Here is a 27,032-nt window from a genome sequence, read left to right as displayed (position 1 = left end):
TTTCTCAACTATTTCAAGGCAAAACAAGATATTATCAGACAAAAACTAACCACCAAAAATGTTTTTACTTCTATCAGTTTTGAAATCATAAACTTCAAAAATGCTATATCTCTATTAAAAATTCTGTATGTATGCATGCATGTTTGCTTATATTTGACTGAGGAATAGTTTAACATACAATCATGCGATTTGGCAAAGTAGGTTGTTCATTACAGAAACTGATTAAAATGATGGGAATAAAGTATGATACAATGTCAAAGTAAAGGGATTGGACTTCATGCAAATTTCACTAATACATGTTTTTTTTTTAAAAAATCATCAAAAATTGTAAAAAATATATATTTTTTATTATAATTTTTCTACAAATGATGCATTATCTAAAGTAATAAATTGTAGCTGAAAGTATTTACTCCTGGGCTTTGTTCTAAGTCTTCATGTTTTTTCTAACCAAATTAAAATTAAATTTATAATTCTTTTGTTTAATGTTAATTTCTCACACCCTGTAATGATCCACAATAATATCATTTATTACACCATCATTTATTACAAAAATTATATACTATAATTTTATAACAATAAAATTACTTCAAAATATATTATTGCTGTTATCTCAACAGGAAAAAAATACATTCAAGCACCGATTTCCATACAAAGACAACTTTCACAATTTTGATTGTAGATTAGCTCTCAACTGATTAATTCTTTCTTTGAAATTCAGTTCTTCTTCTGGAGATAGTTCTTTAAATGCGGCATCTACCATTTCATCAGTTACTTCTTCTAATGTAGGTGGGTTCCATTTTGGATTCTGATCTTTATCAATAAGTAGTGCTCTAACACCTGGAAAAAAAATGTAATGCTTACAAGCTGTAAATTGGGTATTTCAGCTTTTCTTTAGCCAAAACACAAGTATTCATATTTTACAGTTCAGTAAAATATGAATACTTGTGTTCAATGATCATGATCCTTGAAGACAATGTGCTGTTTTCAGAATGTTAATTAATTTACTCAGATACTTGCTTAATCAATTGCTAGATATACTTGTAGAAAATCTAAAAACTCAAACAACTTATTAGTAGTCAATCTGACTACAAATAACCTCCAAATTTTTATATACATACATTACCTTCTTACTTTCAATGGTCTCAAAGACTGCCTCATCAAGTTAAAAAAACCTTTTAAGTGCTAAAGAGCAATCAGTTTTGTTACCATTTTTTTAACTGCATACCCCATTTGCATTAAAGATAGAAAAAGCACGATCACCGAATCCCAGCAAGTTTTGCTAATATTTTCCTCACTGTGCATCTCAGGCATGAATTAAAAAAAAATGTTTTTCATGAAAACTAAGGGTGATGGGAATAAAATTTAAAGATTTTTGACATTAAGCAGTTATGTTTTAATTATTTCAGTTATAACTATTTCAAGAAGCAAAATCATTGTTGCACAGTGTAATTAATCTACCAAAATATAATTTCAGCAACTTTTGTGATAAATACTGCTAAAACAAATATTTATTATTTAAATTAATTAGGAAACAAGTATATATTGATGTTTGGGAAAAACCTAAGCTGAGATAAAATTGACAACATTTATATACTACGCTTTTAACATCTTTTTAATGGCAGTGATTTTTAGCAAATTCAAACATAACAAAGACAATGTGAAAGATGTGATCAAAGAACAGTATGTCCATAAAATTATAATGAGACCTGAAGGCATATAAAGCCATGATAAACATACTGCAATGAAACAAAAATCTAATGTAGAGTTGGTTTTACATGGCATGCAGTTAATAAGTGAAGGTTATGTAATATCACATACCACTCGAATGAGGATATACAAAAGAAGATTCAGTGCAAGCTTTATCTTTGAGCAATCTATTGCTCAATGTAAACATTGTTATTTTTAATTAAAAGCCAAGATATAAAAATAATACTCTTCATTGAGATCAACTAAAAAAAAACTGTCAGCTTGTTAGATATACAATAAATATTCTAGTAAACTAACTGTTATTAATACATCGGTTCAATAATACAAAAGAGAGTATAAAGAGTCAAAAGGAAGAGATAGTTCTGTCCAGAAAATTGGATTTAAAAACATATTTCATAATGATAATCTGTGTACGGAAATGAGTTTGACAGACTATAAATTGTATAAAGACTACTGAAAAAATAAGTTATAAATGTTACTATTATTGCACAATTTTTAATCATAAGGTTTGAATTTAAAAAAAAAAAATTGATGGTATTAGTCATATACATACGCTCACACATCCATATGTGTGTATGTAAATACATAACCTTGCAAATATATACATACACCTAATTTATATATTCATAGTCATCTGATTGGAATAAAAATGTAGTTTAAATTACAAAACAAAAAAGTACAGACTGAAAATAATGTAATAGAAGTATATAGGCTGACTAAACACTGCAATTATATGTATATCGCAATTAGCTGTAAATTATTATGGTGTGTTGTCACAATGTCCAATTTCATCTTACACTTCTAAATACCATACATGCAACATAATGCACTGAATCACATTATATTACAGTGTCCACATTGCCTCTGAACCTTATAACATACCTTCTACAATCCCTAACAAAAGTATTTGAATTATTAAAAATATTTTTTAACACAATGAACAAATCATTGGCAAATATCTAATATTTTAAATCACTGTTAAAATATTAAGTGATTTAAAATATTTTAAATCACTAATTAAATTAATCACTAATTTTTGAATCACCGTTACAAAAGATAAAAAAGAAACAGGTTCTTTCTTGATGGTCTTTATCATTCTTTGGGTGACTATAAGGACCTTCAATATGTTTTTAAATGTATCCCCTAACATCATACCATAATAATCAACTGTAAATAATAATGTCTTCCTCAAATTATGAGGCTTAAAATTTGGAAAGTGTACAAAAATTTACGAATACTACTTTCAGTACGCAGATTTATGGTCTACAACTAAGCTTTCAATCAAGCATTACATCCAAACACTTAAAGGTTTTGGCATTTCTAGGTCATTATGTAAGAAACCAGTGATTCCTTTCCAGCAGATGAATTGCTAATATAACATTGACAGCAAAAATATTTGATCTCAGTGAGAAAGTCATAAATCTATTTTTATGTATATTCATGGTTAAGATGTGGCTATTGAGCCAGCTTTTAACTTCTTGTTATCTCACGTTACCCACAGGCTGGTCCAGTGTGTTTAACTCATACAAATCAGTTGTTTAACAGCTGACTTTAATAATTGAAGGTTCTGTGGTTCAAATCCTAGTAAAAGTTAGTTGCTTTTATATGGATTTGAATATTATGCAGTAGATACTGATGTACTTTGGTATTTGGGGTTCAATTAACACAGGTGTCAGGAATCTGATTGGGTCATGGGGGGTTGTTTATTGTTCACTAGTTGAACCGACTGCATGTACACACTAGGGGGAAAAAAAATTATATATCTTATGATGCTACATTGCATACATCTTTTCATGACTTTCCTTCAAAGAAGACAGAAACAGTGGTATCATCTGTGCACATATAAATTCTACCATTTTCTAAAATAGGATAGCATTCAGTTTAAAAATGGCCGCACCGTTCGTGATGAGGACTGCAGTGGTCAGTTTAGCCTTGTGACTGATGAACTGACGATGAAAATCAACAATAAAATTCATGAAAATCGCTGCATTACGATTACGAAATTCAAATTTCAGAAGTTTACTGCAAGAAACTGTATCGGGGAAGCTTGGTTATAACAAGTTTTGTGTAAGATGGGTGCCAAAAATCTAAGGTGACAAATTTCTACAGAGAAGGAATTGAAAAGCTTGTGCATTGTTATGATAATTGCCTCAATTTAATTGGTGACTATGTGGAACAATAGTTTGAGATTGTCCCTTTCAAGTGTATATAATAAAATTTATTTTTTTTATTTGGTTGGTTTTTTATTTCAAAATGTAAGTTACTTTATGGGCAGCCCTCTATTGACTTTACAGCAAATTGTTTTGATAACCACCCCTCACCTCATTGTTAGCATTGAGAGATTCTGTTAGAAGTAATCATAATAAACTTTTGTAAATCAATCTGGTTGTCACAGATTGATCAAGAGGAATCACAGGTCTTTAACTGGGTGATTCCACCAGAAATAATTTTACATTGATTAGATTTTCTAAATTTAAAATACAAAATTAAAAAATTTGTTGTACAAATATCTCTATACTTTCATCAATAATTAAGGTAAGAGAATCAGCAATTTTAATTTCATTTATCATCTCTTTCTTTTACTATTGTATTAGCTACTTCTAAAAATGAAACGGCATAATTTTTACTCAGCCTACTTTCTGGTATTTTGCCATGTCGTTATTTATCTCTTGAACCAAAGCAAAGAAATGTTCGACTTTACTACCAATAGTAAATAATCAATTAAAATTTTTACTTAAGGATTTGATTTTTTTTGCTCACAGTCATCATTTAATAAACGTACTAAATCTTAAATATTGGAGCATTTATTGTCCCACATTTTCCAGTAACAAAATCACTATGTGCCTGTCCACGTTCACCCTGACCATCATGATAATACACAAATTATACCATTTTCTTGATGAAATAAATATCTATTTTTATTGAATTCTTATTTTATTCTGACTTTTCAAGAATTACTTTCAACATATTCATTAAGCCATTCAACTTTTAATTTGTTAGCTTCTTAACGATAATTTAGGGTTGTTAATTTATTTATTAAAAAACTTAGACTTCATACTTTGAACGCAAAGATTCATTAAACGAACACTTAATATTTAATTTTTATTGTACCAGTTATTTTAATAAAATTATTTCCCTGAAACAATGATTACATAATTATGATTTTAACACAAATAAGAGATTAGCTTAAATACTGATGCAATCTTATACACAGATGGCACCATAAGCATGACAGGGATACCCAGGACTAGTTGCACAGTTGTCAAATGAGCATCACTACTCCACGGCCTCACAGTCACCACTGACAATTGTATCATCTGTGCATCTAAAGTGGTTAATGAACACTTTTCACATATGCTATGTTTAAAATTTCTGTGTGTGTGTGCATGCACACACACACACACATATATATACACAAAACTAAGAGGTAATACTGTTCTAAGATATTATTTGTCCAGACTAGGAAAATCAGATTTAAAACTATATAAACTAAAGGAAGGATAGGAGAAGGAATATCATGCTATAAAATGCTACAAATGAGGGTTCTATTACTTTGAAAGGTGAAATTTGAATACTGAATGAAATCTGAAAACAAGTTCAGGAGATGGAAAGAAACTTTGGGAATTCATTGTAAGATTGTCATATGAGGTATCTTGATCGTAAATACATTTGACGCTTCTATTTATAATTTCAACAACTCAGGGTTTTTATAAAAAACTAGTAAAAAAATGAGTTGTAAGTAAAAACATAATTATTTTTTTAGTGATTTTTAGTTATGAATTTTTAACATAAATGAAGTAATTATATATTTTTTTTATTTTATGAAATATAAAATGACGAATAAAACAAAATTTAAATTTACAAAAAGAAAATTAAAAAATACAACTTATTTGTTAATTAGAAACTTTTTTTTTACAGATTTCTAATTAGTAAACTTATCATGAAAAACTTAAAGAAATGCACATTTCATGACGGGGTGGTTAAAACATGCAAACTAAAAAATTATAATTTAGTAATTTTAAAAATTCAGGGAATTTTATAAGCTTTAAAGACGATCTAATTATATATTTTTTAATAAAATTAATAGTTTTTGTGTTATTTGCAATAAACCTCATTTTACTTTCTCCCTCTCATCTTCCAAACATCTACAAACCAACTTATTTTACAGGAATTAAAATCTTAGTATAATAAGAGTAAAACTAAACCTGCCAAACAAAAGCTTCCACAGCCCCTAGTTTTTTCCTTAATTGTTAAGTCAACATTTCTTTTTACTGTGCTACTTGCTTTGTAAGCTAACATGAAATGCAATCTTCAATCATATTAGATGAAGGCTTAAGATGCTTCTCAGGAAGTTCTAAATATACTTATGAATTAACTTTTTATATATAAAAAGAGTAACATCTGATATGATTTCTTACTACTTCATAAATAGATATTTGTAATTCAATTAAAAAATTGCAATTTATATGATTTATATTTTTAACAGTCTTCAATGTCATAAGAAACATTAAACACAGCAAACATAATATCAATGTATATCAAGCAAATCTACAAGAAGTACTGAAATTCACTTAACATTTTATTTCCACATTACCCATGTGAAGATCAATTAAAAACCCATAGAAGACTTTTCCATTGCTCATTAATTGTAAACAGTGTTACTGAAATAGTAAAGCAGTTTGTTTGATTTTGAAATGTTTTAATTAACATACTGTTAAAAAAGGTAAGTGGTGAAATGGTAAATACAGAAATTTAAAGAACATTCTTAAATGGAAATGAATTTAAAAAATAAAAAATAAATAAAACACTGTGAGCTAATCTCTCAGTCAAAGAAATAAAAGATTAAATGTCTGGAGAAAATGGTACTCCTCAAATTCAAAGAAATTATCTAGGATTTAGATCATACCACTGACCAACAACCAAAATTATCCAAACTAACAGAAAGTATGAGAAGAATCAACTTGAACAAATTAAAGACGACTTCATGATTTCTATAAAATATTTATGGTAAACTTATCAAATACAAACCACACAGCCTTTGTTTTGAGGAGAAAGATGGAAAATTAAGCCTTAACAAAAAAAAAATTAATTGTAAAATTCTAGCATGTACTTAAAAAAAACTATTAAATAACCAAAAACCAGAGGAAAACATCAGATTCCAAAATTCAAGATCACAAATTGAAAACTCCTAACCACATAATGAAATAGAATTACACATAAATCAGGAAAACAAAGAACTGAAGAAAATCCTGCAAGAGGTATGGAAAACTGAAAATAATTCCACAAGATTGGAAAACATACTAATACATCCACTATACTAAAAAGGAGAGAAAATACATGTAAATAACAATAGAGGGATTTCTCTCTTACCAGTGACACACAAAATTCTCTCAAAAGCACTTCAATTCAAATCATAGACAAACTACTGGGATAATAATAGGGGGATTCAAAAAACAAAAACCATATGAAAAACATAAGGTTCCATATTGAACCTTAAATCATTAAGGGCAAAATTGACAAGACATCATAAAAACTATGTAACCATCTTTGTACATTTAATAGACAGAACCTCATTATTTAATATCCTAAAATAATTCAGTGTGGTTCCCAAAACATTTAACGTAACTAAATGAACTCTTAACACAAAATCCAAAGAAAAAAATTCATGAGAGAACTGTCATTGGAATTCAAAATTAAAACAGTATGAGAAGGGTGTGGTTCATCACAAATTTTTTTTAATTGTTCAGTAATAAGAGAATGGGAAAAGATGAAAGAAACTGGACTTTGAAAGAAACTTTGCCAACATTACAATTTTCTTAGAGAATCTTGAAACAATAGTAGAACAAGTCAACCAGCTAAAAGAACTTGCAGAAAAAGTAGGGCTAAAAATTTCCTTAAAAAAGACAGAATTCATGACCAACATTAAAGATTCCCTCAAGTCCCTAAATATGAAATATGGAAAAACTATTTTCAACAAATTTAGATCTGGGAGAAGTAATCCAAATCAGTGGTTTAGACAAAGAAGTCAAACAAGAATGAGAGAAAAGTGAAATTAGCTGACTAACCAACAGAAGTTATTTACAACAAAATGAAAATCTCAATAAATGTCAAAACCAAGCATTACAATATGGTAATCAAATGGCCATAATGTATCTTCAGTTGGAAATTTACTTCTGAGTAAAATATGTACAATAGGAAAAATGGGCTATATTGAGATAAAACCCTAGGAAAAATAAAGGTATTTTAAAAACAAATACAATGAAACTGAGAAAATGTCAGACTCCATCAGTAAAGAAGACCCAAATTCTTCGACTACCTTATGAGTGAATGAAACAGGCTCATAAAACAAATCTTCAACCACATTTACATAAAAAAGAATGGAAAACAATGGAACTCAATGGTTAAAAAACCGAAGAAATGAAAATTTCCAAAGAAATACTACAAGACAGAACAATATTCAAAAAAATAACACAAGATTTCGATCAGGGTTGTAAGAAAAAGAATAAAGAAACTAACATCTAATCAGAAGAGAGAAGGCAAAGCAAAGTGAAAAAATGAACAACTATTGAAGATATATATGAAGATCGAGAAAGAAAACATCCTAAAAAAAGAGAAAAAAAGGGAAAGGAATGCAAAATGTTGCTTCACAGGGTCTTCAGTCAATCACACTAAAAAAAAAACTACCTATAATGAAACATTGTAACAAGAGCAGTATAACAGACCTGAGTAACAAATATCCTGCCAATTAAGGAGAAAGCAGTAGAAAATAAGAATGAAAGGAATTCAGAAGGGATCCGTTTTCTAAGGCTAACAGGTCCATTTAACAATTGTTCTTTGTAATACTGCCAACGACACACCTGCAGCAGATTTTCATTGAAAATTTATGGGAAAATGTAATAACGCGGTCAATAATTCTCATGTTTCAACAGTTAAGGAATTTGTGTCTGGTTCTGCAGGCCAAAACGATACGAGTATAAATACTCCAGGAAAGGAGAGTATTAAGCGAGTCATTGAAGAAACAAGTATCTAGTACATAAAAATTCGACACAACTGAAGTGAAATCACAAGCATTCCAGATGGACAGTGGGTGAATGCAGGAAGTTGTTCAGTCAGTTACTGATAGACAATTAGTGAAAAGGATAAAGTATTCAATTCATTCATAAACTATAGGATAGTTTTATTTGCGAACAGGAAAGGTGTTGAAAGAACTTTAGACTCATCTTATCTTCATTGTAATACAATACCAGTTGTTAAAGGCCTAAATATTAGCAGTCATTAAAGTGTCTTTTGTCAATTGAACTTGAATTCTGGTTCTTATCATTTAACTACCTGTAAATAAATGTTGTCCTTAAAAAAAGTTCTATTTTTGTTTTTTTATTATTGACATTTATTACTATCATTATTATTGTTAATTGCATATTATTGTTGTAACTACAAGAGCTGTTTTTTTTTCAACCTCCGATGGGCTATAAAAAAAGACACACCGACATAACAAAATGATTTTATTACTTAAAGTTGAGTAGTATCTAACTTATTTTTCTACATAATTACCAAAACGATTGAGGTATTTGTAGTATCGTGACACCAGCTTTCCAATGCCCTCTTTAAAGAAGTCTGCTGTCAGTGAGGTAGGGTATGTCTTGACAGCCGCCTTAGGTTCTTCATTGCAGCGAAGTGTTGTCCGCCCAATCATGCCTTCAATTCTTGAAAGAGGTGAAAATCGCTAGGTGCTAGGTCTGGACTATACAGTGGATGATCAAAAACTTTCCACTTGAATTATTTGAGGTCTGGCATCACGTTGGCACAGTGCATTGTCATGGATCAAAACCACGCCAGAGAGAGCATGCCTCTTTGTTTGTTCTGGATCGCTCTGCAGAGGTGACGTAAAGATTCACAATAAAAACTGCCTTTGTTATTGTTGTCTCTGCTCCATAAAGTCTACCAATAAGACACCTTTATGGTCAAAAAAACTGTAGCCATTGTTTTCCTGTTGCTCAGTGTCTGTTTTAACTTTTTCAGCTGTTTGAAGCCGTGTGCATCCACTGCTTAAACCAGCAGTCAGCAACCTATGCCACACGTGTCAGTAGGTGGGACGCCTCGACAGTGACAATTTATTAAAATTTTTGATACTTTATTTTTGGAAATGTGTGGGTGTTTGTGAGTCAAGCACCACTGTCCAGCACTCGGCTAGAATGAGCTGAGTCGTAACCTATATGTATACAGCTGCTTGCATTCGTAGCATGCTTCACTAGCTACCAGTCAGTGAGATGGACGACGACAAAGAAAGAGATGGGAATATAGCAAAATTTAATAATTAGTTAAATCTGTGAGCAATGCATGTGATAGTTTGTCTACAAATGTATTATCACATTGGTTTGATGTTGTAAATATTCGCGATTACCTCATTTATTTTATCATTCTTTTACATTATCACTGTTTAATTTGGACTATCAAACCCACAAAATGCATCAAATGATGTAATATCTAAAGCAATAGATTTTTATCAATATTTTTACCCGGCATTTATCAAAGTTTTTATTTAGGTGTTTTCTATTACAATTCAAACATAAGGTTTGTTTTTACTTAACTCAGTTAATTTAACAAATGTTTAACATTCATACTACTTATGAGTTTTCATTCATTCATACTACGAGTTTTCCTTTAGTTTGGGTGTTTTATTTAAATTTTTTTTTAAGAACAAAACAATGTCAAGACCAAAAAGAATTCGACTATTTCAAGGGAACTGAAAAATAAATTATGGTTTCATTAGACAAGGAGTATGTGTTGTTTGTGTTTAGAAACAATTATAACACGTATTTCAAGTGTTATGAGACATTACGATACAAAACATAAGGAACGATCTCATTTAAATGCAGAAGAAAGAAAAGAATACTTAAAACAGAAGGTTTACAACTGTGAACATCAAACAAACTCATTACATATTTTATGCAAAAAGATAATAAAATCAAGAAGTCAAGTTTTTCAGCTTCATACTGCACTGCTAAAATGGAAAACCATTCATAGATGGAGAGTTCTTAAAAGAAACATTCTTAAGGATATCTAAACATCTTTATTGTAGTTTTCCAAATAAAAATGAAATTTTACTGAAAATTAAAAAGATCCCTTTATCTGCTCGAACTGTTGAATGAGGAACAAATATCATGAATGAAAATATAAATCAACAATTTGAAAATAACTTTAGGAAATGTGATGATATTAGTTGATCTTTGGACGAGAGCACAAATAGAAATAATATTATATAACTATCATTGATAAGTGTGGGCTGTTTCATCAATGTATAATACATCAACAGCAAAGGATATTTTGGACTGTGTTGTAAAATGCATAAATAAATATGACAACATCAAGAATAAGATATTTTCTATTACAACTGATGGGGTGGCTGCAATGATCAGCAAAAATAATGGTTTCATTTCATTGTTTGAAAAATATCTTGAGCAATAATATCTTTTCATTGTGTTATTCACCAAGAGAGTTTGTGTGCTAATATTTTTAACAGAAAATTTAAAGACATTGTTTCAACCGTGACAAAAATTACACTGATAGATAAAAAAAAATTTTATTTCTTGAATTGGTTTTTTGCGTACATTACAGATCTTTAAATACAATTTTTCTCTCACCTTAGTTTTAAATAAATTACACTTCAAAAAAATTAAGGTAAAATATAGTTAAAATCTGTAACATTTATAATTTTGCATGGCCATAGGTTGTTCGGGAAAAAATCCAAATGCGAGTGGGGAAATATATTTTTGAAGACATATTACATCCCATAGCTCTGTATGAAATAAGAAGTTGATTAATAATATTGTGGTAATTGTTGGATTTTTGTTTGCCGATTAACTTTTTGCAAATCTTTAAATCAAGCCCAAGCTGCACTTTCTACATCATTTAACACTGAATTAAATACATCATCTTTGACCAACTGATCAACAAATATGGACCAACAAATATTCCTTCTTTAATTCTTCCTTTACTTGCATTCGGAAATTTCTGCTTGATGTACAAAAATCCGGGCCTATCCTTCTTCATTGCTTTTACAACATTTTTCATTAGTCCTAGCTTGATATGGTGAGAGGGTTTTTTGGGTTCAACTAAGGCCTCATTAATAATATTTTTCCCATTTGCAGTTAAGTTATCTTGTTTCTTCCATTCTTTGCTAACATAATGTTTATCTCTAGCTCTGTTGTCCCATTTGTAAAGAAAACACATGTACAGCCTACAGCCTACTATACAGTAGTATACATGTATAGCCTAACTGCATGCCTAACAAAATAGCTATAACTTTCACATGTTGACCAGCTATGTTTTTTATAATTTATTTTTTTCAAGAACATATTTCATCACATCATATGTCTCCTTTCAAATTAATACCATAAGCAATTGCTATCGAAGGATATTTGTTATCACTGTGTAGTACTTTTAAACTATACTTGGATGAATCTATGAAAAGGCGCCAGTCCTCAGGTTTATGAACTTGTCCTAAGTGCAGCATAAGCTCATCAATATTTGTGCAATAAACCAAATTATTTTCAACAATAAAGTACCGAGAAAGTTCTTTTTGTCGACTTTGAAGGCCTGAAATTTTTGTATTTTTTTTTTTAAAGTAAATTGCAACATTGCAGTCTTGATCCTAATAGTTCAGCTTAATATTTTGATAAATTTAAATCCCTAACCAAGTCATTTAATCCACCTTGTGATATAAGATGTGGCTTATTGGAAGATATAATTCAAAATAAAAATCATTCTTTTCTTTTTCAGTACTGCCCGATTCTTCATCGCTGCTTTCAAAACATACATTCACAGGTGGCTCCAGAACTGGAATAACTTCACTGTCAGATACAGGTCTGATTGCAGATTGCAATGAAGGATATTTTACAGTATGTTTAGATTTTTTAGAAATTCCAGACACACTTGTTAAACAAAAGTAAATCGGTTACATGATCCTTTGGTTCAAGCCAAACCATAGGTAGACCAAATGGCAAAGCCTTACCGTGTACCTTTCAGCCATCCTCTTAAATATACAGAACAATTAGTGCATGGTATATCGGGAACCCACATCTTATCCTGATCACCAATTTTACATTGAAAGTACAAATGATATGCTTTTTTAATTAAAGGTGTAATGTTTTTTCTATCTGATTTTACGGTAAACTTACCACATACATGAGAAAAGCATCCACATCATTTACAAAATTTCGAGGTATTATGACACTGCACTGTTAAACTTAAGACAGCAATAAGACTGAACAAAATTAATTCATTCCTAAATCCAGTACTTAATACAAACAATACAGCTGTGTTTTCAGCTACATGTTTTGACCAGCACAGACATGATTAATCTTGTCCATGAAGGTTCACTTTTCAGTATTAGATACGCTATCATAATATGTAACTATGATATGATTTAATTCTCTGTCTAGTATTGTTTATTTATGGCATACAAATTATGTTAACAAAGTTAAATAATAAAAAATGAGCTAACAAAATATAATATAGGAGCTTAAAATGCTCTATATGTTGAAAAATGAAAAAACTCCTTTAATTAAAATTTAAAAAATTTTCAAAAATGGTGGGTGTAGAAAGATTCTGAGTTCATATTTGTTTTCGGCATCAAAAAACAGATTAAAATCATGTATTGCATGTTAGGAAACAAAAAATATGTTTATCAATAAGAGTCTTCTGTCTCTCGGAAAATTTAAATTATTGTTGGAGGAAATTGAATCACAGTATGGATATCTTATCTTATATAATAAAGTTCAGCAGTTAAGTAGAGGAAAAGTTATCAATCTTTTAAATGAAGTAAAAATATTTTTAACGGAAATGGGTGAAAAATGTTCTGATTTAGATAATGACATGTGGACTTTTAATTTAATGTTTTTAGCTGACCTTACACAGCATTTAAATTATTTAAACAAAAATCTTAAAGACAAAAAGCAAAATATATTACAATTACATGAAATTTTGTTACAATGTGGCTTCTTTTGTTGAATAAAAGAAGATTTTTAAGAAAGACATTGAATTTAAAGGTTTTTTTACATTTTCAAAATTTAAAAGAGTCTGTGGACACTTAGCACTCACACATGTTTAAATATATATTTTTGTTCTCGGTACAACGTACTACTACTGTGACCAGCATTCTCAATTATGAAATATATTATAAACCCGTACCAAATCATTTAACTGAAGAAAATTTGGAAATGGGCATAAAATTAAAAACTTCAAACTATGAACCAAAAATTGATGTTAGCTTCCAAAATTGAACCTCAAGGGAGTTACTAATGTTTAAATATTGCAATTTTTTATATTGTGTTTTATACATCATGTATTATTATAGTCAAATAAAAATGTCTTAATATATAATAGATTTTCTGTTTTTATTTTAGTGGCACGCTCAATGTCCAGTATGTTGAATTACCTGTTTGTGGCATGTCAATGCATTCTTGGTGGCCAACTGCTGGCTTAGACTGTTCTTTGGTTTCTGGATTGTCATATTGGATTTAAGTCTCATCGCTAGTAACGATAGACTTAAAAAACTCTTCCTCCAGATTATCATAATGGTGAGAAACATTAAGGCTGATCCATTCGCTGCATTTTGTGATTGTCACTCAATATTTTTGGGATTCAAACATGCACACAGTTTCTGGTATCCTAGGCCTTTAGTCATAATTGTATATAGAAAAGACCTTGAAATTTCTAGAATTTCTCCAGAAAGTTCACTTATCGTAAACCTCCATTTCTCGCGGACAAAATCATCAACACACTCAACCAGGCGTACAGTAGCAACAGACTTGCATCCTTGCCCACCTTCGTCATAGATGTCCTTTCGCTCTTCTTTAAATTTCCTACACCATTCTTGTTCACTACCATCACTCATAAAGTTTTCACCATACACTAGGCTCATTCTGCGATGGATTTCAGTAGTGCTACATCCTCCTGCTTGCAGAAAACATATCACACTTCGCAACTTACACTTGGTGGGATAATCGATCATAGTGGCCATGTTTAATTGCCCATAGCTTGGCTCAGACTGAATAAATGGAGCCAGCAGTCACAAAGGTAGTGCTGGGGGGGGGGGGGGGGGGAGAGCGTAATTACACGACAAACAGACCTGGCTCCCGCCTATCTTGTTTACTTAGATGCACGATCAGTGGTTGAAATAATATCTTATGTAGACAACACATGACTTCCTTGTATGCCTATTAAATTACATTTACACATTTTTTTTTAAATGAAAAGTACATCAAATTTTATTTTATTAAAAAGTTCTGATATTTTTTCTTTTTTTTTGTTATTATTGAATTTTTATTCATTGTTACAACTTTTTTTACATTGAGAAGTTAAGAATTATTAATAAATCAATATATTTAAATTAAAAAAAAAAGTTAAAAAAGGGAGATGAAGTCTGACTCGAACCAATGTATGTCAAACTGAAACTAGTCAAAATGGATATTTCTGTTGAAAGCTAGAAACTAAAATGTTTCTTGATCACAATATTCCCTTACTTCGTACAAGGAAGTAAAAAACAGTCCATATACTATTATTGATTTGTCTTATTTTACTGATGTTCTTAAACTAATAAATTGTAATTTTATAAAATCTTAATTGTTAATTTCTTAATATCCAGATCGAGCCACAAACATGCGACAATATGTTTATATTGTAATACTTTTGTAGGTGAATAAACCCCATAAATGAAAATTAAGAAAAGACAATTACTACAACTAGGTAGAAAAGGTATTGACATGAGCACAGATCTAATTAATTATTATAACCACACTATCTTAAATTATTTGTGTTATCATTCATTTATATTTGTGACACATTTACTTAAAAAAACACTACATTTACTTAAAAAAATATATATATCCACTTCTATAAACCGGAAAATTAAATTATTTTACATAACCAAGTGTGCAAAGCATACATGTGTAACTTTGGCTTGTAAGTAAAATCATCTTAATGATTTATAAGGACCTAGTTACAACAAAATGCGTTACTAAATTTCAATTGCTATTTTTATTAAATTACCAATCTTTTTAACAGATCTTTCCACCAATTTATTTAAATAAAAGATTTTCTTCCACAATATTATTTTGTTGATGAGTTTTTAAGTAATAGTAATTAAAAAGACCATCCATTCCACTGTTCCAACTGGCTATTTTATTTAGTGAGTTTGATTTTCAACAAGAGTGTTATTTTTTCATTACTTAATCCTCAGCAACATAAAAAAAAACTATAAAAATAATAAAATTAAGTAATTCCTGTAGAGAGAATAAATTAGCAAGCACATCTTAACTTTATAAATCACTTCCATCTTTATAAAATAAAATCTTTCTTTGTACTTATTTTACTTATTTGGTATCTTCATATAGCTTCTTTACTATTATTTCATACAGTTTTTTAAGTCTTAAACTAATCTATTTAAATAATATTGGCTGCAACTTAGATGGTTGCAATCAATATTATTTAAATATTACTTTTATTATAATTAACTGCATATTTTATGATCCTGCAGTCATCAAGGTTTTATCATGACTAACTTGAATCATCCAGATAAGATTGGGCAAACTACCCATTTCTAAAATGATTGATTTATTGTACAATCAAATATTTATGCATGAATATATGACAAATTTAATTAATAAATAGTAAAAATAAATAAATAAAAATCTCCTAGAGTTAATAAACTTTCTTTGGTAAACCTTCATAATTACAACTGCTAAATAGCAGTATTGGTCATGATGTGAGTAATATTTAAGGTAAATGATACTTTGTGTTATCTATTTTTCATGTTAAATGTTTTTCTCTGTATCTGTTAAATAACCCAAGACAAAGTTTCATGTTTTTAAGAGAATGTGGCTTACCTTCAAAGAAATCAGGTGATACTCTTGCCTCAACGGCTGCTGCAGATAACCTATTATCAATTGTGACACATTCCTCAAGGGTTTTATTTTTATTCATTTCCACTAACTTTCGACTTATTTTCATTGAAATCGGAGACATCTTTTTTAATGTTTCTAATGTTTTTAAAGCAAATGCTGATCCATCATCTTTTAATCTTTCGAAAATTTCTTCAACAGTTGGGGCAGAAAAACACTTCTCAATTAATTCTAAATGTGGCTTTAGGCTAAATTCAATTTGACTTACATCTTCTGTATTATTTGATAAATATTCATGTAAATTTTTTTTAGGTTCTTTGAGTTCAACAAGGCCTTTAAAAAGATTTGGAATATTTTCACTTTTTGTAAAATGAGTAGCGATACCTGCTTTAACAACATCTATTCCTTGCAATCGATGACCTGTCAATGCTAAATATTGTCCTAACTGATTTGGCATTTTTGACAACACATGACTAACACCAACATCAGGGAATAAACCTATCAACGTTTCGGGCATAGCAAACAAAGTTTTATCTGTAGCAATTCTGGCAAGACCATGTACAGATAGGCCTACTCCTCCTCCCATCGTGATACCATCTATTAATGCAACATATGGTACAGGAAACTGACCAATAAAACCATTCATAGTATATTCTGTTCTAAAAAATTCTTTTGTAATATAATGATTTTGTGGTCCTGGTTTTGTGATACTCACAACATCACCACCAGCACAAAAAGCTCTACCTTCACCTTTTATGATTACCATTTCAACTTTATTTTCCCATTCAATTAATTTATTTAAAACACTTTTAACAACAGCTAAATTGGCAGAATTCAATCTTTTAGGTCTGTTCAAAGTCATAATCCCTTTTTTATTTATAGTTTCATATAATACGACATCAGTTTCTGTAGTAGACATCATTCTTGATTTTACTATGAACAAAGGCGTCTCAGAATTTAAAATATTTGAGGTTCTTAAAACTTGATACTCTAATGCCCAAGGAAATAATCTGTTGAATAACATCTGAAAAATAATTTAAAATAATATTTTATTATCTATTAAAAAAAAAACTGATTCATGGAAAGTTATAAAAGTATTTAAATTAGAAAATCAAATAAAAATGTATAAGTTTCAAGCGGCTGCCAGATTATAATTACTGTATAATTATTTCAGTCGATTAACAGACTTTTATAGGTATAATTAAGTTATTTACAATTATAATCCCTCAACCACTGAAACTAGTTCAAAGAAAGAGGTCTTATCTGTGAGCAATGTCAAGAAATAAAACCTCGCTAAATGTATTTGAACTAAAAATTAAGAATTTGAAGTGTTACATATCTTTATAATATTTCAGTATCTATAATTACTGCTTCAGAAAAATTTATATTAATTTTCTGCTTTCAGAAAATAATTATTAATAACCAACTATTTTCTGATCATTTAAAATTTGCTAAAATTTTTCAAGTTTTTAAAAAAAGGTCAAAAATAGAAATAATATACCAATATCAATTCTTCCTGTTTTTTAAAGTTTCTGAAAAATATTTTTATTAATAGACTTATGTTTTACTTAAAATTTAAAATACTGAGTAAAGGTAATTTGATTTAAAGTTTTCAATTACCTCAGCAAGTGCAGAATTGAGTTAGAATAATAAACTGGCTGGAAGCTAAATTAAAGGCCATTAGAATTCTTGTTGACTTGAGTAAGGTTTTTTTCTTTCTGATCATTCTATAATAATTTCTAAATTTGAACAATATAATATTAGAATAATTTTCCTAAATACGTTGTTGAAATCTTACAATTAATTACACAAAGTGTTTTTATACATTCATGGTGTTTCCATACATTACAGCCTCTAAATAGTTAAACTTAACAAGCATTCCCAGGACTCTGCTAGGGTCTTTATTTTAATGTTTATAATGATTTAACCTCCTCTATGAATCATGAGACCTTGCCGTTGGTGAGGGGGCTTGAGTGCTCAGGGATACAGAGTAGCTGGACCGAAGGTGCAACCATATCGGAGAGGTATCTGTTGAGAGCCAGACTAAGGAATGATTCCTGAAAGAGGGCAGCAGCTCTTTCAGTAGTTCTTAGGGGCGTAAGTCACAATGACTTAAACGGCCATATCAACATCACTCAGTCCTCTGAGTACTGCGCAGCTGAAAGCAATGGAAAACTACAGCTGTTTTTTTTTCCAAGAAAATGTGGCTCTGCATTTTCAAAAGTAATAATGGAGGCGCCTTCCTTGGTAAAATATTCCGGAGGTAAAATAGTCCCCCGTTCGGATCTCCGGGTGGGGACTACTAAGGAAGGGGTCACCAGAAAAGTAAAAAATAACATTCTACGAGTCGGAGCGTGGAATGTTAGAAGCTTAAAAAAGGTTGGTAGGCTAGAGAATTTAAAAAGGGAAATGGATAGGGTAAACGTGGATATAGTAGGAATTAGTGAGGTTCGGTGGGAAGAGGAAGGCGACTTTTGGTCGGGTGACTTTAGAGTAATTAACTCAGCGTCAAATAATGGGCAGGCAGGAGTAGGTTTCGTGATGAACAAGAAAATAGGGAGGAGAGTGGAGTATTTCAAGACGCATAGCGATAGAGTCATTGTAATAAGGATAAATTCAAAACCTAAACCGACAACGATTGTTAACGTCTATATGCCTACAAGCGCCCATGATGATGATGAGGTGGAATGTGTATACGAAGAGATTGATGAAGCAATTAAACACGTAAAAGGAGATGAAAATTTAATAATAGTTGGAGATTGGAATGCAAGCATTGGAAAAGGCAAGGAAGGAAATATAGTGGGTGAATACGGGCTGGGCAAAAGGAATGAAAGAGGGGACCGACTTATAGAGTTTTGCGCGAAGTATAATTTAGTAATTGCCAACACCCAATTTAAAAATCATAATAGAAGAATATACACTTGGAAAAAGCCAGGCGATACTGCAAGGTATCAGATAGATTATTTCATGGTTAAGCAAAGATTTAGAAATCAACTCGTGGACTGCAAAACTTACCCTGGAGCAGACATTGATAGCGACCATAATTTGGTGATAATGAAATGTAGATTGGGGTTTAAAAACCTGAAGAAAAGGTGTCAGATGAATCGGTGGAATTTAGAGAAGCTTGAGGAAGAGGAGGTAAAGAAGATTTTTGAGGAGGACATCGCAAGAGGTCTGAGTAAAAAAGATAAGATAGAAAATGTAGAAGAAGAATGGGAGAATATTAAAAAGGAAATTCTTAAATCAGCAGAAGCAAACTTAGGCGGAATAAAGAGAACTGGTAGAAAACCTTGGGTTTCAGACGATATATTGCAGCTGATGGATGAACGTAGAAAATATAAGAATGCTAGTGATGAAGAAAGTAAAAGGAACTATCGGCAATTAAGAAATGCTATAAACAGGAAGTGTAAACTGGCGAAAGAAGAGTGGATTAAAGAAAAGTGTTCAGAAGTGGAAAGAGAAATGAACATTGGTAAAATAGACGGAGCATACAGGAAAGTTAAGGAAAATTTTGGGGTACATAAATTAAAATGTAATAATGTGTTAAACAAAGATGGTACACCTATATATAATACGAAAGGTAAAGTCGATAGATGGGTGGAATATATTGAAGAGTTATACGGAGGAAATGAATTAGAAAATGGTTTTATAGAGGAAGAAGAGGAAGTTGAGGAGGATGAAATGGGAGAAACAATACTGAGATCTGAATTTAAGAGAGCATTAAAAGATTTAAATGGCAGAAAGGCTCCTGGAATAGACGGAATACCTGTAGAATTACTGCGCAGTGCAGGGGAGGAGGCGATTGATAGATTATACAAACCGGTATGTAATATTTATGAAAAAGGGGAATTTCCGTCAGACTTCAAAAAAAGTGTTATAGTAATGATACCAAAGAAATCAGGGGCAGATAAATGTGAAGAATACAGAACAATTAGTTTAACTAGTCATGCATCAAAAATCTTAACTAGAATTCTATACAGAAGAATTGAGAGGAGAGTGGAGGAAGTGTTAGGAGAAGACCAATTTGGTTTCAGGAAAAGTATAGGGACAAGGGAAGCAATCTTATGCCTCAGATTAATAGTAGAAGGAAGATTAAAGAAAAACAAACCAACATACTTGGCGTTTATAGACCTAGAAAAGGCATTCGATAACGTAGACTGGAATAAAATGTTCAGCATTTTAAAAAAATTAGGGTTCAAATACAGAGATAGAAGAACAATTGCTAACATGTACAGGAACCAAACAGCAACAGTAGCAATTGAAGAACATAAGAAAGAAGCCATAATAAGAAAGGGAGTCCGACAAGGATGTTCTCTATCTCTGTTACTTTTTAATCTTTACATGGAACTAGCAGTTAATGATGTTAAAGAACAATTTAGATTCGGAGTAACAGTACAAGGTGAAAAGATAAAGATGCTACGATTTGCTGATGATATAGTAATTCTAGCCGAGAACAAAAAGGATTTAGAAGAAACAATGAACGGCATAGATGAAGTCCTACGCAAGAACTATCGCATGAAAATAAACAAGAACAAAACAAAAGTAATGAAATGTAGGAGAAATAACAAAGATGGACCACTGAATGTGAAAATAGGAGGAGAAAAGATTATGGAGGTAGAAGAATTTTGTTATTTGGGAAGTAGAATTACTAAAGATGGACGAAGCAGGAGCAATATAAAATGCCGAATAGCACAAGCTAAACGAGCCTTCAGTAAGAAATATAAGTTGTTTACATCAAAAATTAATTTAAATGTCAGGAAAAGATTTTTGAAAGTGTATGTTTGGAGTGTCGCTTTATATGGAAGTGAAACTTGGACAATCGGAGTATCTGAGAAGAAAAGGTTAGAAGCTTTTGAAATGTGGTGCTATAGGAGAATGTTAAAAATCAGATGGGTGGATAAAGTGACAAATGAGGAGGTATTGCGGCAAATAGATGAAGAAAGAAGCATTTGGAAAAATATAGTTAAAAGAAGAGACAGACTTATAGGCCACATACTAAGGCATCCTGGAATAGTCGCTTTAATTTTGGAAGGACAGGTAGAAGGGAAAAATTGTGTAGGCAGGCCACGTTTGGAATATGTAAAACAAATTGTTAGGGATGTAGGATGTAGAGGGTATACTGAAATGAAACGACTAGCACTAGATAGGGAATCTTGGAGAGCTGCATCAAACCAGTCAAATGACTGAAGACAAAAAAAAAAAAAAAATGATTTAAATGACTCCTAATTTTCTGCAACTGGTTAAATCATTCTTATAAGCTGATTAGCTTAAATACCTGGCTTTAGCTGGTCACTATCAGATTTATTACTCAATCATTACATTATTTAAGGTATCATAAAATCTCTGTAAATCAAATTCCTGGTTTGAGATTTAGGGGAATGAAAAAAAAGAGGATACAATCCCTTGATCTTGATATCACATGTAGTTGAGAATAAGAAAAAATATCACTTTTCAAGTATTCACATGACACATTTTTTCCTTTTTGTTGTAATAAGTCAGATCTTAAATTCAATGAGTAAATCATTGTAAAACATGATAATAAATTTTTCAGAAAAAAGGTACTTTTTAAAATAGACATGCATGCCGAAAATAATCCCAATGTGAGCCAGAAATAATTGAATGTATGGATGGCTAAAGATAAAGCAAGATGCGAGTTAATTTTTCTTTAATCAATTTATTAATTGTAGACTAAATCCTTCTGAACCAACAACTAACCACAACAATACTTTACTTTTTAAAAGTTATTAAAATTAAACAATAATTATATTGGATTTATTAAGAATTTTGCTTATCAGAGTAAATATTATGTTATCAAAAGTTAAATTTATGTAATATAGTACTTTTTCATATTCCTTTGTAATATATATATATCACATTTATTTATTAGTATGGATTGAACTGCTATCAGCATGAATGCTAAAAATGTGAATTATTTTTTTTAGTTCTATGCTATATAATATGCTCTGATTAATACTGAAAATTCAAAGGTGATAAAACAATAAAAAAGTTTTGTAGAAATTTTTGTTCTGTCCACTATATTTTTAAAATTATTTCCCCTTGCACTTTCATACATTAATTCATTTTATAAATTAAAAGAATAATCTTCAGCCAGTAAATTAATTTAAAATAGTTCAGGAATAAATATGAGCGTCATTGTAGAGGAAAAGGATAGCTCAGACAAGGGAAGGTTTAAGAACATGGAAGAAGTTAAGTTTTTGAATACTGCCGTAGATAAAACTTTATATCACATACACAAATACTTTTTTCTAAAATAAGTTCTATATGGAATTACTTAGGAAACTAAAAATGACTGTTTCACTTATACTAATTGATAAGGGTTCACTCATTACAGTCTACTTTGGTTATTTTAAGCCCTTGCTCTCTTTCAGTGATATTGGGGGAATTCTACACAGAAGGAAATAAAAAATCCAATTACAAAAAAAATCTTCTTCAATAATGGAAGAAATTGATAATGCAAATAGCTATTAAAAATTCTAGAGGTATTAAAATGCTTATTTACATATAAAATGATTTATATCAAGCATAACTTGAATCAACAAATTTAAACTACATATTTGCAGCAATACAAGATCATGTTTTTAATAACTGAATTCTACGTCAAAACTTTCTTACTTTGTCAGAATAGGGAGTAAAAAGTTAAGAAAGGAGAACTCTATGTTAAATTGTAAAAATCATTTGCCATCTTTGCTTAAGGAAAAAATCGATTTTACAAGATTTAGATTTAAAATTAAGATATTCCTGATTGCTCAGGAATCAACTGTTTTTTTATGGTGAGAAAATTTTTTGAATATCAGTGTTTCTAATTTCTTTTCATACACAGTCCGTCCCACTGAAAGGCAACTGATTTTATATTTACTTAACTACTAATGCGATCTGTGAACAGATGCATGAATTAACTAGCATGGTATTCAGACTACCTTCCATTTTAAATTTAACAGCACTGGCATCACATCTGCTTGTAATAACCAAAACTTTAACAGTATGTTTTGAACTTTGATCGTGAAAGGAACAATGCAGCAACGTGCAAACATTAAGTTTTATTTTAAATTGGGTAAAAGTGCCACAGACACTTTAAAAATGATACAAACTGTATATAGTAGTGAAGCATTGAGTCTAAAAAACGTTTTTAAGTGGTATGCAATGTGTTTTGTGATGGAAGAGAGAGTACTGAAGATAATCCACGTCTCGGAGCATCGTTGACAGTTCGAGAAGAAGAAAATGTTCAAAAGGTGGCTGAAATTCTTCAAAATTATCATTGTGCATCTACCAGGTTAACTGAGATCACTGGAATTCCTAAAACAACTGTGCATTACATTCTAACTGAAAGTTTGGGCAAAAAGAAAATCTGTTATCGCTTTGTGCCCCACTCACTCACTTTCTTTCTTTTTCCTGTTTAGCCTCCGGTAACTACCATTTAGATAATACTTCAGAGGATGAATGAGGATGATATGTATGAGTGTAAATGAAGTGTAGTCTTGTACATTCTCAGTTCGGCCAATCCTGAGATGTGTGGTTAATTGAAACCCAACCACCAAAGAACACCGGTATCCACCATCTAGCATTCAAATCCATGTAAAAATAACTGGCTTTACTAGGACTTGAATGCTGGAACTCTCGGCTTCCAAATCAGCTGATTTGGGAAGACGCGTTCACCACTAGACCAACCCGGTGGGTCCCACTCACTCACTGACGATCAAAAAGATTGAATTGTGGAACACAGCAGAGACATGAAAAGATCAGCCGCTAGGGACCCAGATTTCATGTCTTGCATTGTAACAAGTGATGAAACATGGCGTTTTCAGTATTTTGAGTGTTTTCAATGTTTTGACACAATTTCAGATATCCAGAGAGCTACAACCATGGTGCTGCAGGCAATTTCAAGGGTTGAGTATCAGAACTGTTTCGAACAATATTTCCAATGCTTCCAGTTATATACTGACTCACAAAGAGCCAATTTTGAATAAAAAGTCAAATAAACAACGTCTTGTATTTTATTTTACATGAATCACCTTCCCTGTGGGATGGACTGTGTATATCATTTGTTTATCAATTTATTGACATTTCAGTTTACTAAGATTTAAATATTTGATTACTTGTGTTTAAATGTTGACATCATTTCAATATTTGCTATGCCTATTTACATGATGCTCACATGACAGATTTACAGAGTACTTGGAAAGACTCACGTTTATTTTCATGGGTAAATCTATGCAATTATTTGATCAACTTCAATTTTTTTTCATATTTTAATGTACCACAGTATGTAAGCTTAAGATCAGAAAAACACAGGATCTAAATATTGGAAAGCAAGTTTGGATAAGGGGTAACAAGTGCCTGGTCAAAGTCTGCACCACATTATCATAATCTAGTCAATTAGCTATCAGTTTTGTGAGTTTTTGAAAATTGTTCAGTGTTCAAATGCTAATCTCCATTCTACAGAGAGAGGTCAGGAATGAATTACCAAGACATTGCAATACTTAACACAATTTCATATGGTATTTAAACAGATTTATATTTAAACAGAAATATAGTCACCATAGACTACAACATGTATTCTGTGCTATTAGTCTTGTGTATGGCAGTTAACCCCCTTACAAAGAGACTGACTGACAAATATTAACGTTAGTTTATGGTTTATTCCCCTCTTTAAAAAACTCTAACTAACCTTAATCTCTAATCTAACTAATCTTAATCTAATGGACTAGCATCCATTCTATGAAGAGTTACTCATAAAACTGACTGCTGATTGACTAGGGTACTGATAATGAGCGCAGACTTTGACTTTGCACTGGTAACCACTGTCCAAACCTGCTATTTGACATTTAGATCTTGTATTTTTCTCATCCTAAGCATATCTACTGTTGTGAATTTTTACTTTTTTACTACTACTTTTTTACATTACTACTTTTTTTGAGTAAAAAAAATTGAAGATTATCAGTATGTGCTCAGAATTACCATTGTTTGTTATACAAGTTTTCTAAGTTTGGATGACATTTTTTACAATCTTGGGAATTTACCACTTAATTTTCTTCCTTTTTAAATAATATCTACTAATGGTTTACATTTCTTAAGATCTACAAATTGATTGAAAACTTTCTTCGGACTAATAGGTAAAATATCAGAACATATTAATAACAGGAAATTTTATCAATTGGCAGTAGCTTTTACAGCTTCTAGTTTAGTGCATAACAATTCTATGTTGCATCACCAATAGTCTTAGACACCAGCAATAATTATACATGAGCTTTGATATGGCAACTTTGGCCAACATAGTCCATGATATGATCACACTCCAACACTTAACTAAAATGAGTGTAATACAAGAGTACCTCATGAACAATTAGCCTTAAAATTTGGCTATTGCACTTACTTAACATTTTAAAGAAATAACTATTTTTATTTATTTCACTACAACTTTCATGACCCATCCCTAACAACAGTATACACTTCAGTGCATACATTGTAAAGTTAAAAACCTTTCACAAATATAATACAGAATTTTAAACTGGTACAGAATTTGGCAATTCCACAGTTTTGTTTCAAAAACTTTCTATATTTAAAAAAATACTACAAGCTTTTTCAAACATTAGTAAAAAAATAAATATGATTTCTATAGAACTCTTCATACAGATTTTTACTTTTCATTTATCGGTGCCAAATCATATGAAAAAACTAAAACAAGATTTAATTGTATTTATCTTATCTACTAGTTCATTACAAAACCCCCCGTATTTTAATTGAAAACTAAATCGAAACGTTATTATTAGCACCTAAAAAATAAAAACTGCTTTCATAGGAACTGCACTGAACAAATCACAAATTTACAGGAAAACAAGCTTACCTTGGATTTATGCGTCATAATGAATGAGATAAATGAAAAATGAACTGAAATGAACTAAACTTGATAATTAAAGAACAAATATGCAGTGTAGATAGTTGTAAAACCAACATAATAAGGCCTTATATTAGTAACAAAAACACAAAGGTTAAAACGCTTACCCTTTCTTATCACAAATGACTTAACACTTTTTACAAACACACATTGCTAAAGAACATGACCGCCTTCTATTAACTTGAGCGAACCAATTTCAGAAAGTGAGGTTAGTAATGCACAATACAATCGACTTGTATTGTGATATTTTATTGTGATATTCAAGACAACTATCGATTGAAACTGACAATAATGTAATACATTTTTAACAACTTTTATAGCAGTAGGTTGTCGATAATCCGACAATATCGGGCAGCCCTGGTGTCCGATTACTGTAATTACCCTTTCTTTTTTTTCCTTCTTTTCCTCCAGAAATTACCGTTCAGGTATTACTTCACAGGATTAATGAGGATGATATGTATGAGTGTAAATGAAGTGTTCTTGTACAGTCTCAGTTCCACCATTTCTGAGGT

The 27,032-nt window shown here is 30.6% G+C and overlaps 1 protein-coding gene across 4 annotated transcripts; it reads right to left on the bottom strand.

Annotated features, from left to right (window-relative positions):
- Window positions 1–325: 325 nt before the first annotated feature.
- On the bottom strand, window positions 326–26,776 carry Hibch (3-hydroxyisobutyryl-CoA hydrolase). 4 transcript variants are annotated; one of them, XM_075359762.1, is made up of 3 exons: window positions 26,628–26,776; window positions 16,593–17,631; window positions 326–837 (listed from the first exon to the last, which is right to left on the bottom strand). In XM_075359762.1, exons 2-3 carry the CDS (start codon window positions 17,629–17,631, stop codon window positions 662–664), a joined length of 1,215 nt encoding a protein of 404 aa, XP_075215877.1. In that variant the 5' UTR covers window positions 26,628–26,776; the 3' UTR covers window positions 326–661. The 4 variants fall into 4 exon arrangements, with proteins under 4 accessions (XP_075215877.1, XP_075215876.1, XP_075215879.1 ...); XM_075359761.1 differs by lacking the exon at window positions 26,628–26,776 and adding an exon at window positions 26,470–26,620; XM_075359764.1 differs by lacking the exon at window positions 26,628–26,776 and adding an exon at window positions 26,470–26,620 and having other exon boundaries at window positions 326–500.
- Between the last annotated feature and the right edge of the window lie 256 nt (window positions 26,777–27,032).

The sequence above is a fragment of the Lycorma delicatula genome, chromosome 3 (assembly GCF_047948215.1).
Source record: "Lycorma delicatula isolate Av1 chromosome 3, ASM4794821v1, whole genome shotgun sequence".
Taxonomy (NCBI): domain Eukaryota; kingdom Metazoa; phylum Arthropoda; class Insecta; order Hemiptera; family Fulgoridae; genus Lycorma; species Lycorma delicatula.
Note: the sequence above shows the minus strand (reverse complement) of the source record. Positions and strands in the feature narration are given on the sequence as shown.